At 36.5% G+C, this 16779-nt stretch overlaps 1 protein-coding gene across 1 annotated transcript; it reads right to left on the reverse strand.

Annotated features, from left to right (window-relative positions):
* Positions 1–584: 584 nt before the first annotated feature.
* Positions 585–4989, reverse strand: LOC133522726 (esterase FE4-like). Its single transcript, XM_061858151.1, has 3 exons — positions 4544–4989; positions 1631–2922; positions 585–1094 (listed from the first exon to the last, which is right to left on the reverse strand). The coding sequence occupies exons 1-3, from the start codon at positions 4739–4741 to the stop codon at positions 893–895; spliced, it is 1692 nt and encodes a 563-aa protein (XP_061714135.1). The 5' UTR covers positions 4742–4989; the 3' UTR covers positions 585–892.
* Positions 4990–16779: the final 11790 nt, after the last annotated feature.

A 16779-nucleotide genomic window follows, 5' to 3' on the forward strand; every position in this document is an offset into this window, starting at 1 on the left:
TTCTTTTGGAGGAAACCCCCATGATGTCATTTCCTCAAAGGTTAACTGGAAAAGATCCCATACATGGATAAGTTCGCCTTTGTTGTATTTAATTTACTCTGTAACTGTGTTTTTCGTGTTTTTATTTCTATGTACAATAAAGTATATACATACTAACATGTAACTATAACTGGATACAGTGCTAGATCCTCAGCGGTTGGTTTGTTGGTATTGTCGAGAATGGCTGCTGGATTATTTAACAAAGTGATCCCAGAAAGCAGTTCCGATGTTGGCACCTGGATAATGCTAAGAAATATGCAAAGCAACTAGGTTTAAAAAAAGTTGATGATATACAAGCTTTAGAGGAATTTTATCAAAATACAGATTTTGCCCGTATGTTTTTGAAATTAGGAAAGGTTAGGTCACGGCAATGCAAATACACAAACAAATTTGCAAAACATAATATACGCGTACTTGCAAATTCATCTTATATTACTAATCGAAAAAAAAACGTAGAGGATGATAAGACTATAGAATTGTACAAGGATATAATCGGAACCGTTTAATCTATGGGCTTTTGATCTGGTTGATAACAAACAACAATATTGTAACAATATTTTATGTGAAATGAAAGCATAATACAATTTATTACTACACATTCTAATCAATTGTTTTGGTAATGATAGAAACCCAATGAGAAATCTTATCCAATTCTTAAAAAATATTACTCTTCTTAAAAACTACTTAGGTATGAACAAAAAATATTAGATCCTTAGTGACAATTAGCGGTAAGCAAAACTATCAAGCTGACCGCAATTTTCAATTATTTTTCTTCGTGATCATGAATTCATCATCAAAAACACTTTTAATAAGAAACAATTATTTTACAAGAATTGAAAGTTTCTTTTCTGTGTTAAAGTTCGCTTCTATCTTTGCGTGTAGATGGTGCCACTGGAGATCTGTAGAACCGTTCGTAGATGTCTTCCCAAAAGAGTGTACGTTCCTCCAAGAGAGGCCCTTTGAGCTTTATCTCTTCTCCTAGAGACATATAGGGCGCCCTGTTAGCACCAACCGGGGGCCAAGAAGGAAGATTTGATCCTTCAGGTACTGGTTTACTGAAACAGAAAAATAAGTTACTTAGTTTGATTATTTTGTGGGAATTATGATATGTGGAGTCACCACCGGTGGTAAACAACAATTTATGTCGAATTTCATATGACAAGGAAAATACGTGGAATAAATGGTTGGATCCCTTTTAGACGAATTGTTAAGATGCAGTATGTTCGTGTTATTCTCTCACTCTCACTCAGAGTAAACGTGAGTAAGATGGAAGTGCGTGCCCGAGAGCACAAATATCATGTTCTTTGAAATTATATTTTTTGTGTTTTAAACATAAAAAAGTATTCGCGGAGTTCCCTCGAGCACAAAATTGCTCATTTTTGGAAATAATTTTCATATGTTTAGCTTTGTGCATTTTTAAAAGTGTATTTTTTGTGGTTTTTAGGGTTCCGTAGCCAAATGGCAAAAAACGGAACCCTTATAGATTCGTCATGTACGTCTGTCTGTCCGATTATGTCACAGCCACTTTTTTTTCTAATGAGCAAAGCACTATTATCATTCATTTTTGGATCTACAAATTTATTTAACTTACCCTGTAGTAATAAAGTTCACCCAGAGCTCAACCATAATGTTCTTCATTTTCTTGTATTCATCAGAATCAGGACCAACGTTCACGCCAAATGCACCTGTTTCCAGTACCGTAAAAGTCTGGGCACAGTGACCTGCTCCTTTGATATTTTTCACGTATTCCGGAATACCAGCATTTTCGGGGTGTGGTCTAAAGAATGAATATTCATACAGGTATATTGAATCACTACCAGCCTTCACTTGCATCTTAACTGATCTTAAATGTGCAAATGCAAATATGACATCAGAGAAGTAGTCGATAAACCCTTGAATAGTTTCAGCCGATATGCGTTTATCGCCAAAATAAAATTCTTTAATATCTTTCGCAATACGCTCCTTTTCTTCCTGGTTTTTAAACTGTAAATCAGCTGGCAAAAAGTCCGAAAATCGTTCATTCATTGAGTCTTGCCATTGCTCAAACCATGGCACCCGGAATAAACCTTCCATATTGGCAAATCCATACAGAACTGGCACTTTTCTATATTTTCCTTGTGTTAAAATGTTAACTGGAGTATCATCTAGAAACATTTCAACGCCGGTATTACGTTCAACACAAGGTGAAAACAAGAAAATCGAATCCTTCCTATCAAAGAAAATATCCGACGTCAAAGCCTCATAAGACAAAGTTGAGTAGAATTCTTCTAAACTATTTATATTATCAACGTTAGTAAAGTTAAGCTGCTTAGCAAAATCTTTCGCATTTTGAACAGGATCAATCTGAACGCTCCACGCTGCAACACTTGCACCACTCTCGGGTATAACTTTATTATAAAGACCCTTGGTCATTTCTGAAAGCATCAGGAGGTCCACTGCTGACGATCCAGCGCTGTATCCAGCAATAGTGACCTCATTAGGATTTCCCCCAAAGCTGGCGATGTTTTTTTGTACCCATCGAAGCAGCGCGACTTGGTCTTTCATTCCAGCGTTACCGGGAGCATTTTCTGTTCCCAGACAGAGGAATCCGTGCGCTCCCAGGCGATAGTTGAAAGTGACAGCTATTACTTTTTTGGTATGCACTAATGGGCTTGGTGACCCAAACACTCCGGCTCCTAATTGGTAAGCTCCTCCATGGACATAAACTACGACAGGGAGATTAGTCTCTTCTGTTTCAGGTACATAGACGTTTGCTACAAGACAGTCTTCTCGCATCTCAAAATCTAATGGGTAGTTAACCATCGGAAATTTGCCTTGTGGACAAAGTATCTTATCATTGACTGCTTCAAGTGTGTTCATCCATACTGGTCCAGGAAGCGGTGCCTGAAATAAAATATTCAGAATGTATGAGATTATTAGACTTGACTAATACCATATTAGTGAACTAGCTAAATTCTTATTAGTCATGAAGGTATCCTTTGATAGCAACAGTAGTAGGTACTTCAGTAGATTTATTGATAAAAGTGGATTGTTTTTTATATTTTCATTGCAAATCTATATCATTATGTAACTCGCCTTCATAAAGTAGGTACTACAAAAATAATATGATATTAAGGTTACATGTATGTTCTAATAAGATAATATTTATTTACATACTAGTATTATTTATTTCTATACATTATTGATAAAAATTAATGTTGTCCAAAACTCTGGATACCGCTGAATTTGTCAAAAAATCAGTATTACGAGTATCAATAATATTTAGTCTAAAATGTACTATCAAATCGAGACAGTGTTTTTACATTCAAGGTAAATTATATGTTAACATAAGATAATTAGTGTTTCGTCAACATTTGTGAGCTATATCGGTTAATTTAGTATACGTAAGTATTTAAAATATGTATCTTAGTAAATTCATCAGCTGCCTAAAGATAGCCTGGAGAAAATTGATTTTTAAGGATAATATGGACGATTATCTTTTACTAGCTGTTGTCCGCGATTTCATCTGCGTTAACGAAATGAAATTAGTAATTTAGGTAGCTTAGTTTCTACGTATTCTGCTTGCTGCTAATTCACTTCCTTATTTGTATTTTATTATTATATATATGCATTTTCGACCCATTAGCCGTCCCTAATGGGTCGAAAATGCATATATATATTTTTTAATTAAATTCTAACGAAAATTAAACGATAAAAAGTCTTATAGGCTTTTTAAAGAAATTATTGATTCCCTTTCAGGGATACAAATTATTCTATGTATGTACCTACTTATATTATCCTTTCCCACAACCCAAACTATTTTCATACTAAATTTCTTTAAATAGGTTCAGCTGTTCTTAACTCCCCATACAAACTTCCACCCCCTTTTCGACCCCTTAGGGGATAATTTCTGGGATAAAAACTATCATATGTCCTTTCCCCGGGACTCAAATTATCACTGTACCATTTCAAAGAGGTTCAGGTCAGGAGTTAAAGCGTGAAGAGGTGACAGAAAACAGACACTTTCGCATTTATTCACAAAAAGAAGAGTATTGTCTGTAATGTAAGAAAGAGACAAAAAAAACATAAATTAGCTAAATGAGGCTTATTTTTTTTAATAAGTATACAACTACAACCTAATTTCAATATTTTATTTCTGCCCCTTTATTTAAATTTTAGACAGTATTAGGCTTTTAGGTGAGAGAAGAAAATACACCTATTTTCTTAATAAAAACGCTGGGAATGTCTTTTATTGAACTTATGATATACAATAATATTTTATTTACATTTTAGTTAAGATGACATAAAAATACAACAAACAAATTGTATCATTTAATAATACTCAATAGTAATTTTAAATTTATACCAACAATTACGAATATACAGGAAATTGGTTTGTTTACATCTTTAGCCGGTTTGTATTGAGTGACACGAGGTCACTTAAAATACCAACGAGAAATTACTTCCGTGAACTTTATCACAAGCAAACAAGGTATACAATTAAATGAACTCAAAGAAGACTTACAGTGAACCTGCGCGTTCCAGTAGGCGCCGTGGCATACGGGATCCCGTAAAAATAGAAGATATCATCCTTCTTATATCCCCTCACGGGCCCCTGTGCGGTCTGCACTACTCTTGATTCCCTTACATCCTGTGTATCTTGTGTAACACTTACAGTTACACCGGCTACTAGTAACAATAATTTGATTATGGTGTGCGGCATTGCGGGCAGTTGCCGTGACACTGACCGTGCTCATTCGGCTAGCGGTCGTGAGTATTAGACTGGCGTTTCGTGTAGATACAGTCGCGTCGAATTGTGTTTTTAATGTTTGTTAGTGTTGTTTTTTTGTTATCAAAACGTCTGGCAGGTAGCGATAAAATGACTAGAGGAAGAATATTTTCTTACGCAATTAACGAACGTGTACGAGTATTAGGCCCAGTGTAAATATAACAAAAATTTCTTCATCGCGACTATTTCGCCGCGTTGCCGTCGCAGAGTTGAATTAGATTATTTGAAATGTTTTCCTTATGACTCTATACTCGCATAAGTATATCACTCACTGTCACTGCATCGCTACATCGACAGGTTAATCAGACTCATCAGATAGAGGAAAATATATTTTATTAAATAAATTAAATATTAAAAAAAAATCATAAATTGAAATAGATGTCATTTATTATATTACATATTAAAGAAGAAGTGACGAAGCCCTTCACTGGTGAAAGACTGATTCTTTAGCAAACGCGACTAATGCCCCGAGGCCACTCCGCCATCGCCACGGCGGAACCTATCCCAATTTCTCGGCTATATGCTATTTTAGTACGGCTATGCGTTTTTGACCAACTCTAAGGGCGAGCAGTACTTGCACCTCCTATACGAATCCCCTACAAAAATGGCTAGACGGCTTTCCCGCATAGACGCCGTGTGAACGATTTTGAAAGTTGCCATACAAATATTGCTGTCACTGCGGTATTCGATAAAATCCCGCTTACGGTGTACGGGAATAATTATCGCCGTGTGAACCTAGCCTTACGAAATAGCGAGAGAGATTTGTGCTGCCATCTATACACAACTTTTGGAAGTACAGCCTAAAGTTAAATTTTTTGCTCCTGTTACAGGCCCCATCCGGTATATTAATTATAAACTCAAATAGATTGCATATACTTAAAAAAAGGGACGGATCCTTCCAGTGGTATAGATCGAATTTGAACCTGCGTCTTTTGCTGTCGCGACTAACGCCATGACCCTTTACGTCACTCCGTCACGGCGGAATCTATGTCGATATATCGCAATTCACGAGGTGCAAGCAAGTCAATGACGCCTAGTCTTACTAAAATGGCATATGGTCGACAAATAAAATTGGGATAGGTTCCACCGTGACGGAGTGGCCTAGGAGTTTATGGCGTTAGCCGCAATAGCTAATGGTAGTAAGTGGTATAGATCGAATTTGAACCTGCGTCTTTTGCTGTCGCGACTAACGCCATGAGCCTTTACGTCACTCCGTAACGGCGCAATCTATGTCGATATATCGCAATTCACGAGGTGCAAGCAAGTCAATGACGCCTAGTCTTACTAAAATGGCATATGGTCGACAAATAAAATTGGGATAGGTTCCACCGTGACGGAGTGGCCTAGGAGTTTATGGCGTTAGCCGCAATAGCTAAAGACGAATCCGTATTTCACCACTGGAGGGCTTCGTCACTTTTTCTTTTAATATTTCAGTTTATAATTTATCTATAGTAGTGTGTTTACTTAAAAAAAAGCGGCCACGTGCGAGTTGGACTCGCACACGGTTCCGTACCTTTACGCAAAAACGGCAAAAAAACGTTTGTTGTATGGGAGCCCCACTTGTTTTATTCTGTTTTTAATATTTGTTGTTATAGCGGCGACAGAAATACATCAACTGTGAAAGTTAACTGTCTAGCTATCACGGTTTATGAGATACAGCCTGGTGACAGGCAGACAGACAGACAGACGGACAGTGGAGTCTTATTAATAGGGTTCCGTCTTTACCCTTTGAGTATGGAACCCTAAAACACAAATAAAAATAATTTGCTTTTTTCTAAAAGTTAAAATAAAGTCAAGCAGTTTTTTTCAGTTTTCTGCAATATTAATCAAAATAATTAGGTATGTAGTTTTTTAATTCCGAACACGACTGTACGTGACGGTAAGGTACATGCAAGTATACAAACGCTATCTGCCTACTTGTAGATATGTGTAGACGTCTCCAAGAATTTGCAATGTCACTATGAGTTTTAAAATGGCGGAATTAGCCGGTTAATGGTATTAATTTGGCGGTTCGGCGGCCGGCTCCCTGACACAGCCGGGTTGCAAAATGCATCGCAGCCATAGTGTGTGTTTTAGTTTTTAAGATATATTTTATGACACATACAGCAGCGTCGACGGTGTTGCGGGACACAATAAATAAGCAACCTAATAATATAATAATGAATAAGCGTACCTAGCCAGAGGTGAAACTGTTATGACAACTGTTCATTTTCTGCCTAAATACGCACTGTAAAGAATCTAGATAAAATGTATGTATTTCCTTATTTAAGTATTGAAATTGTTTTACGTATGTGACGCTGACGACATTAAAATTTATAAAAATAGTCATAAAACTCTTTCTATTTGACTTTCGTACGTGTAGCAATTTTGATCAAATCACGCTTATAGCATAATATAATCATTAAATAAAAGAAAAAAATTACGAGATAATGAGTAACATATCATTACTGTGTATATATTCTGCAAACTATAAGGTAAGTAATCATTAGTACCTACATGTTACACCAGCGAAATATAATCTTTGCGCCAAAGAAAATGGCGTACCACCGCGAGTGTTTAAAGTGACGTTTCAAAATAATTATTTATTTATTTATTTATCGTATGGCAATTACTACTACACTGTATATTGAATAACGATTAGTTTATCATATCGTTTTGGAGTTCCCACAGACAAAATACGATGGCCCAGTGGAAGATTTTAAAAACATAACGAGTGCAGCCATTACCTACTTGGAGAAATGTAGATTTAGATTAAGTACAAAATAATTATAACGAGCTTATAATAGGAGTTTTTTCGCAGTGAATTGTTATTATATTGCTTTTATTATGATTCTTCATATTATTAGAATACATTATCATAACGCACAAAGGCTTTGTAATTTTTAATATTTTTTTTATTTTTATGTTATATGCGTGCCACCTTGCCAGTAGTCGGAGACGTTCTAAACGCAATGAAGTGCGGGCACTTCATTGAGGTACGGAAATATTTTATTCAAGATGCTGACTCTAGTACTATACCTCAATGTACACGACTGTAGGTACGTGACGGTAAGATACACACAAGTACACTACAAACACTATCAACTTACTTGTAGGTACCTATATGCAGGCGTCTCCGAAAATTTGACAAATCACTATAGTGCGTTTTAAAATGATTGAATCAATAAAAAACTAACTAGTGGCTCTGTGAGCTATTTAACCTAACCTAGCCTAAGCTTAAATAATGTAAAAATTAAAAACACTTCGTTGTTGTCGCGACGAACGCGAGTCTTAACAAAATAGCAGGTAAGTCTGTGCCTTAAACAGATTTAATTGTTTATACTGGTAACACTGACAGAACATAAAAAAAGGTTTGAACGTATCTTTGTCAGTAGGAGGTAGAAGAGACTTTTCCCCGATGGAACAATGTTCGTAGGGGGAATCAGTTGGAAAGAATAAAAGGAAGACCTGCGGGTGTTAATCGGTGAGTGTTAGAAATATAGTTTCATCATTATTTAGATGAGAGAGATGAAGGGATAACTAAGAACGAGAATTAGAATAGAAGCAGCCAAGAATAAGTCAAATGGTTGTGAGTGGACAGGGTCGGGCTATAAGGGGAGTTATGGAGGCCCGCGGCGGAGAAAGAATCTCCGCCAAACAATCAGAATAGAATATAGATGGTATTAGAATTTAGATCAGAATATAAATCTAGAAATCGCTTCATCTCTTACTCTTTAGTACTATGTTGTATATGTTCAGATGTATCTTGTCGTTATGTCTTGTTTCTACTCAGGCATGGTTTCATACTAGAGTAATAAAGAATATTTACTCTGGTTGGCAACCTTACATAGATATAGACGTCACGACAGTTGTGTCATTAACACAGCGAACGCACAGTGGTCTTAAGTGCCATGTACCCTACTGTCGCTTAAGTCTTTTATGCAAATTTAGAACTTTTTTTCAAAAAAGGAACCAAACGAAAAATTCTATGTATCTAACTACCGAACCTGCTCACAAAATTTTACGACACATGGTTGATAAATGCGACGTGCAGAAGAGAATATGGATCCGGACATACGAATCAATTTTTGCCCAGGCTGAAACGGAGATCTTCGCTAACGCTCGGTCAGTTATTATTATATGTAAAAACACTCTTCATAAAAAAAGATACTAGAAACATTGTTTTCGTGTTAGAATTCGCTTCTAAGTTTGTCCGTTGATGGTGCCACCGAAGATCTGTAGAAACGCTCGTAGTTGTCTGTCCAAAAGAGTTCCGTTTCTCTAGACTATGAGAGAAGTCGTATACGAGATCAATTACATTGCGGTATTTGATCGGTTGGCAGAGAGACTATATCCTCTCAATAGTCCGCAATGTAGCTAAAATCCCATGCGAGCCGTCTAAACAAGACCTTAAGATACCGTTCGTATTCAGACTGCACCAACATTACTGTAGCAGTATTGAAGCGCGACAAGACTGGCGACTGCTTTGCTGCCTCAGAAATGCGGCCAGCAGTAATGTCGCGTTGCAATACTGCTGCAGTAATGCTGCTGACTATCATACCATACTGCCACAAACGTGAAATTTTAAAATAGTTGACATGTTTATTAACTACATTTTACTTATGTATTCTTAAAACATGAAATTACGGCATGGCAAGCATCATTGTATAAGATTGTCCCATCATAGGAGGTATGCAGTTTTACAGCTCCTATAATGGGAATGAGCAAAATATCCATTTTTTTACATCTCTAGAGTAACAACATAATGTGTTGTATACCTAATCTCATGGTAAATGCAATTAACAAAACCCATTCTAATTTACAAGAAGTAAATATATTATTATAATGTAAAATACATACTCATCTCTCTTAGCGGAGTTATTAAAAATTCTTACTGATTATTTTTTCAGTTCCAAGACAACTTTTGGCTTGGCGTCAATTTCTTAAGAAAAAAGCAAATTTAATGAAACATCAAACTTAAGAAGCTCTATGACTCTTGTTTGCGGTAAAATGTTGCCAGTGCTTATAAACTAGTTTTAGTTACTTATTTTACAAAATTTGTGGTTTTTATGTCCCATTACCGGTTCCTGTTCCATTATAGGGGTAACTACTATATTCATATTTCATTACATGGGATGGTATAAAACATTATTCAGCATACACCTCCTGGTGGTGACTATAGATATTTAGGTACCCGACATGACAGTAGATCTTTAAGTATATCAGTTATAAGTATTATAGATTTTTTATAGGTAACATAATAACTGCAACAAATCGTCCTGTGTGGAGAAAGAGGACAAGGAGAGCCGACCCCAGATAATGGGAAAAGGCTTAGGTTGAAGATAGGTAACATAATTAAAATTAATTATACCCTATAATGGATTGTTTTTTATATATTTTCATCGCAAAACTCTATACGCTTACATCACTTACATTTATGACTACGAAAATAATATGAGTAACTATTTTCTTAATAGAACTAATTTATCACTTTTTTTTACCTTCAGACTAATATACTAGATTAGATCAAGATCTAATCTAGTATATTATTGCCAAGGTAGATTATATTTATGACTATACATTATTGATAAGATAAATTATATCCAATCTATATTTTAACAGCGGATGTATTTAGTGTATCTGAATAGCGGATGTATTCATATCTGAATAGCTTCCTTATGGGAAGCTTGTATTGTCAATCCATAAGTGTAACTATTCAGAGTTAAGAGTTACTCGAACCTATTTACGAAGTTACGTTCTTATTTTAAAACGGAATCCGCCGCTAAGCTAAAGCACACTAAATACTCCGCCGGGGGCCTGTTACTCGTACTTACGTTATTAGACTGATAATATTAGTCCATGAGCTAATATTTTTTACATGTTTACAAGTCTGCGTTTCTCGAAGTCACACATGTAAATTATTAGTTACTAGTCACCAACTAATAAATATTAGCTAATAATAACACGAGTAAATACAGTTTTGTTTCACAAAAGAGTACGCTAATATTTACACTTATAAATTACACGCTATAAAACTATTAAGCTCAAAAGGCTTCTAAACACTTTTAGCTATTAGAAACAAATTTGCGAAAATGTGGTCAGATTCCAAAACTTCGGACGACAAAAATAATAATTATCCGTCGCGAAGAGTATTTTCATCCGAGGATTAACTACGAAATACTTCAAAGGGACTTTGAATTTATGAAAGGTTCCGCTTATCTATTGTGAAGGTATATAATATGCACGGTATTTCGAAAAGTAGTTAAACATTTGGGATATAGGTAATAATAAATAATATTTATGAAATTAAAACACTTGTTATATTAAGATAGGTAACTCATTTACTTTTGTAGCTCCGAAATTTAATTTTGTTTAATATATGGACACTAGACGTTGTTTAATCTTATAACTACGGGTACTCACAATTGCCGGAGATATTATTTAAATTGTGCATAAAAGTATATTAAAATCTATATAAGTTGGTAAATTTAATTAATGTTTTATTTATTTATACATTGCACATAAAATATTTAGTACAAATGGTATACTAAATGCCTTAAGGCATTCTCTACCAGTCAACCACTGGGTCAAACAGAGATGTTTGTTAGGTGTAGGCTTTTTACTTGAGAATAATTAACCGATTTTAACTTACCACAGTGGTTCTTTTAATATTTGACCAATATGCATCCCGAACTTAAGTGTATTCTTTGGCGACAGAAACTACTCCAAGGGAATGACAATGGTTTGTAAGCTCTTCCCATATCGCTGTTTTAGTTTGCTTCGTTAATGAGGGTGAGAAACTCCCAAACAGGTCCATTTTTATTTTAATATTAATTTTCAGAGTTAAAACAGCCCGCCATTAGCGCAAAAATGCACGTCAAAACAAACGACAGCAACAATACGCGCACTATTTGTTTTTAACTGGCCAAATGGCAAGGGTGGTGGTGCATTAAGCCAAACTTCACCAATAATATTATTGGGCCGCTACTATTAGTTACAAGTCTAGAACAATTATTTGAGAAACAGAGAATATTAGTACTTGTAATTTTTACACTAGTAACTAATAAACTCATAAACTAATAGTTACGAGAAATAGACATCAAGCGAAACGACCAAATATACATCGAGCCGCATATGGTACACGGAGTGGGATATATGGAGAGAGACATAAGACCAGAGGGCCTACCGCGAACCGCGTTCGACGTGTTGCCTCTCTGTCGCACTTGTAAATTCGTACGTAAGTGTGACAGGGAGGCAACACGTCGAACGTGGTTCGTGGTAAGCACTCTGAGCTAGCGTATGCACGGGCAGGGCCAGCGTTGGATTTGCACTAACGTTCATGTTAGGGTCCCCTATGCCTACGGCAGACAGTTGTGCCAATTGGTATTATATATATACAGGATTTTTACATGCGTATGTACTGACTAGTTGAGTCATCAACGCAGAGTCGAAACTACAAAAGCGAAAAAGTTAAAATTTACACAACAGGTTCCATCTATATTTGTACTCGTACATACAAGAAATAAAGAAGCGAGAAATACACAACAATAAAATTACGATAAAAAATCAAGTTTAATTTTAAGCTAGGAACTTGAAACTTAGAAAAAAGACATTTTAATACTTCTTTCTTTCTTTTCATCCTGTTACCCCCTGCTGGGGTGTAGGGCTCGAACCATTTTCTTCCACTGACTCCGGTCCTGGGCAGCTTGGGTAACCTCCTCCCACCCCATCCCCAATACACCCAACTCTTGCTCCACGGAACGGCGCCAAGTAGATTTAGGGCGACCATGTTTCCGTTTTCCGGGCATCTTCCAAGTCAGGGCCACCTTGGATAGGTGGGTGTCAGGCTTCCTGAGGATATGCCCTATCCAATGCCATTTGCGCGTTTGGATCTCCTTATGTACGGGTGCTTGTCCGGTTATTCTCCATAAGTGAGCGTTTGTGATCCAGTTAGGCCAAAAGATGTGCAGAATTTGCCTTAAGCATTTGTTCACAAACACTTGGAGTTTTGTCATTAGGTCTTTGCGGACAAACCAGGTTTCGCACCCGTACAGTAACACGGCCTTTACATTGGAATTGAAAATCCTCACTTTAGTTCGTCTCGTCAGGGTAGAGGAGTTCCACACAGGTTTAAGCTGGCTGAATGCGGCTCGGGCTTTGTTTATTCGTGTTTCAATGTCAGCTTCCGTTCCTCCACTCTGGTCGACAATACTGCCCAGATAGCAAAAGCTAGCCACTTGTTCAATCTGATTTCCCTTGATCAGCATTGGGGTTGAATCGGTGGTGTTCTGGCGCATTTCCTTTGTTTTATTGTAGTTAATGCGCAATCCTTCCTTTTCAGCCTCTTCTGCTAAATCTTCTGCCTTGTCTTGGAGTTGCTCACGCGTGGTTGCTATAAGGCAGAGGTCATCTGCAAAGTCGATATCCTCGAGGTCGTTTTCAGATGTCCAAGGCAAGCCTCTTCGACCTCTGCTGGTAACCCTGCACATCACGTCGTCAAGCACCATCAGAAACAGCAGTGGGGAAAGCAGGCAACCCTGCTTGACACCTGCTGTGACATCTATACTCTCAGTGAGTTTTCCCTTGTGAAGCACTCTACACGAAGATCCATGATAGAGTGCTTTGATAATGTTGATCAGCTTATCTGGCACACCGTTAAGCTTCAGAACCCTCCATATGCTTGCCCATTTTACCCTATCGAATGCTTTTTCAAAGTCAATGAATAGAGCAAAAACCTCACTCTGCATCTCCCGACATTGTTCTAGGACCATTCGCAAGAGGTTTATCTGGTCAGCACAAGAACGCCCTGGCCTAAATCCTGCCTGTTCTTCTCTGAGCTTGCTGTCAATCACTTTTGCCATCCTCGAGAGCAAGATTTTGCACAGCACTTTAGAGCAAATGGGTAGCAGATTTATACCCCTCCAGTTAGAGCATTGGGATAGATCTCCTTTTTTGGGTATTTTTATTATAATGCCTTCCTTCCATGATGTTGGTACTTGTTCCTGTTCCCAAATGCGCGTCAGTAGCGGTTCGAGAATTTCACCGGTGAGATGTATATCCGCTTTCAGAGCTTCAGCCGTGATCCCATCGTTACCGGGTGCCTTGCTAGATTTTAACGATGTAACTGCTTTGATGATCTCGCTTATGCTCGGCGGGTCTTCATCAATATCAGGCAGAATCTGGCAATTTACGGCTGTAGTCTCCATTATCGTATTATTAGTCGGGGCCCTAAACACTTCAGTAAAATGCTCTCGCCATGTGCAAAGCTGCTGCTCAAGAGTAACTTGTAAGTTTCCAGCTGCGTCCTTCAGTGGTTTGTCAGCGATGGGCTTATTGCAGAGAGTCCTTGCAGACTTATACAATTCCCTCATATTTCCAGAGTACGCAGCCAGCTCCGCCTTTTGTGCTATGGCTTCAGTCCAAGCTCTTTTGTCTTTTTTGAAAATTCATCCCCTAATAGGGTTAAAAAAGGGTTGAAAGGTTCTATCGTAAATGAAAAATAGGGACTTTATACTGTTAGAAAACAAGAAAGGCGGTTCAAAGGTGTTGAAACTATGTATCGAGAACGAAAATATTTTTGAGTGAGTTTTAGAAAATTCTTCCTGTAAGAGGGTTGAAAAAAGATTTCCAGTGTGTAACGAAAATAAATATTTTTTCGATTGATCGCGTTGAAACTCTGAAGAAGACATGTGAAGAATGTCACGTGTTTTCAACTATTTTTATATTTTTGCGGCACAAAGTTTATGCAGAATTAGAACAACCAATATTAAAATCCAGGCAAACGAAGTCATGGGCAACAGCTAGTATTGTTGAAGAAATATGATATTAAAGATAGCGACTATGAATCATTTAATGGGCTACCGAAAAATAGCTTGGATATCGAAGTTTTTCAACGATAAGATTGGCTATTATTGCTTATTATTGTTTGTTTAAAGTTTTCTTTTACTGACGGTTGTACCTATTTTTATTGTATGATCTTATTTCATCCTCCGGGATGAAAACATCCGTGTCTTGAGATTATTTTTAATAAATACACAAAGTATTTACACAAACTTAGACATGGTTTCGGATTTTACAGGAGAATGTTTTTGTTGGGATTTCATTTCTTTTTGTAAGTTGCTTATGACAATTTTCCGCCCCCTTAAATTAAGCTTGGGGTAAATAACTATTTTAAAAAATAGTCATTATTTACCAAAATAAAGAGCGAGTGAAAGTTTACTTGCATGATAGCTTTCCCAACTTTTCAGAATCCACTGACGCTACTTTTCAATGGACACAAATGCTACTTGTACAGTCAGCATCAATAGTAGCGTGTTGAAACAACGCGCCGAAAGTATCTGCCATCCCTTTTCCAAATACATGTAAATCTCAAAAAATCACATTCAAAAGTATATCTTTTACAGTCTTAATTGTTCTACGTATAGTTAAAACCATCACTTTTTGTTAAGTTATTACAAAATAGTTGCTACTTTTGACGCGTTGTTTGATCCACTACTTTTGATGCTGACTGGACTTGTGTGACGTAATGGAAGTAGTGCGTGATGTTGTGTAAAATAGAAGAAATAAATGGGAACACTTTTTTCTAGTAGAATCAATTATACTCATGAATCATGATTTAGAGTAAGAACAACCTATATAAATTTTCTGGGAATCCTAAAGACATTAAAAAAACGCACACTGAGTACAAATTGAATCGTAAATTAATTCGAGCATTGATCTGATACAAGGATTCTACACGTAACTTCCATCCCGCCTACAAAATGCAAATGCGGATTATATAAGCCCAGAAACACACAAAGTATACAATAGAAATAGGAAAACATTTATTTGTCGCATATAATTTGCTAAACATGACACAACCAAAAGCATGTGTTGATCAGCGTTGATCTTCCGTCGGAGCCATTTGTGTTTCCACTAACTGTGATACATAATATGATTCTATAGTTATTTACGATACAAGTGCGAAAAATAGGAAATTCGTAACGAGGCGATAAATTATAACACGACCGAAGGGAGTGTTTTAAATCGACATGAGTTGCGAATTACTTTCAAACATGTATCGTACACCGTTTTACAGTACATATGACCCTTAAAATATTCGACATAATGACATAATGTGCTAATTTACGCACTAGAGCGGAAAAGTAGCACCATATGTACTGTAAAAATAATTACGTAACGCTAACGTATTAGATAATGATTGACTTTTCAGTTTGAAGACGCCACAGGAAATAAAACAGGTTTCTTTTTACAAGTAAAATTATTAACAAACATAAAATTTATTACAATTTTTAATCTTTAATTGACGTTCACCTGTCTCGTTGTCTGTAAGTAATAAAATCTTGCAAGCTAAAAAACAAAGTACGTAGTAGTAAAGTAAGTAGTAAAATACATTTAAAAAAAGTTTATTCACGTTTCATGCCTTGTAATTACTTATTTACAATATACTTCTGCCAAACCACAGAGTGGTTTGTTGGCAGACGAGGCTCCTGTAATAATTGATACATAGGTAGCATCTTTAACTCGGGAACAAATATTATGGTACCATCAAGCTAATGAAGGAGACCGGGGGCGGCCATAGGTACCTACTCTGTGATAAAACAACGCAATTTTATCGTGTTTGGGTTTGTTAGAATTGGTTCACTGAATATTAGTTGACTGTATTGTTGATGAGCATTAGTTCTATGAAAGTACAGTCAGCGATAAAATATTGTATCAAAAATTTTATTCTCTGTCTAAAACTTGTTTCTGTGGAAAACCCCATAGATACTTTGAAAATCTCGAAATGAAAACAAATAAAACTAAAAAACTCTATGTTGTTGATTAAAATTACTTTATTATGCGTTACACTTTCAATACCATAGTGCAGTATTGCTGGTTAATTTTTGCTCCAATCATAATGAAAATTGATATTTAAGGATGCGAATAGCTCCTCAATAGGAATCCAAAGTCAACATTGTAAAAAATGCTCATCGCCATGTTGGATTTCTTCA

Source organism: Cydia pomonella, chromosome 11, assembly GCF_033807575.1.
Source record: "Cydia pomonella isolate Wapato2018A chromosome 11, ilCydPomo1, whole genome shotgun sequence".
NCBI classification, from domain to species: Eukaryota; Metazoa; Arthropoda; class Insecta; order Lepidoptera; family Tortricidae; genus Cydia; species Cydia pomonella.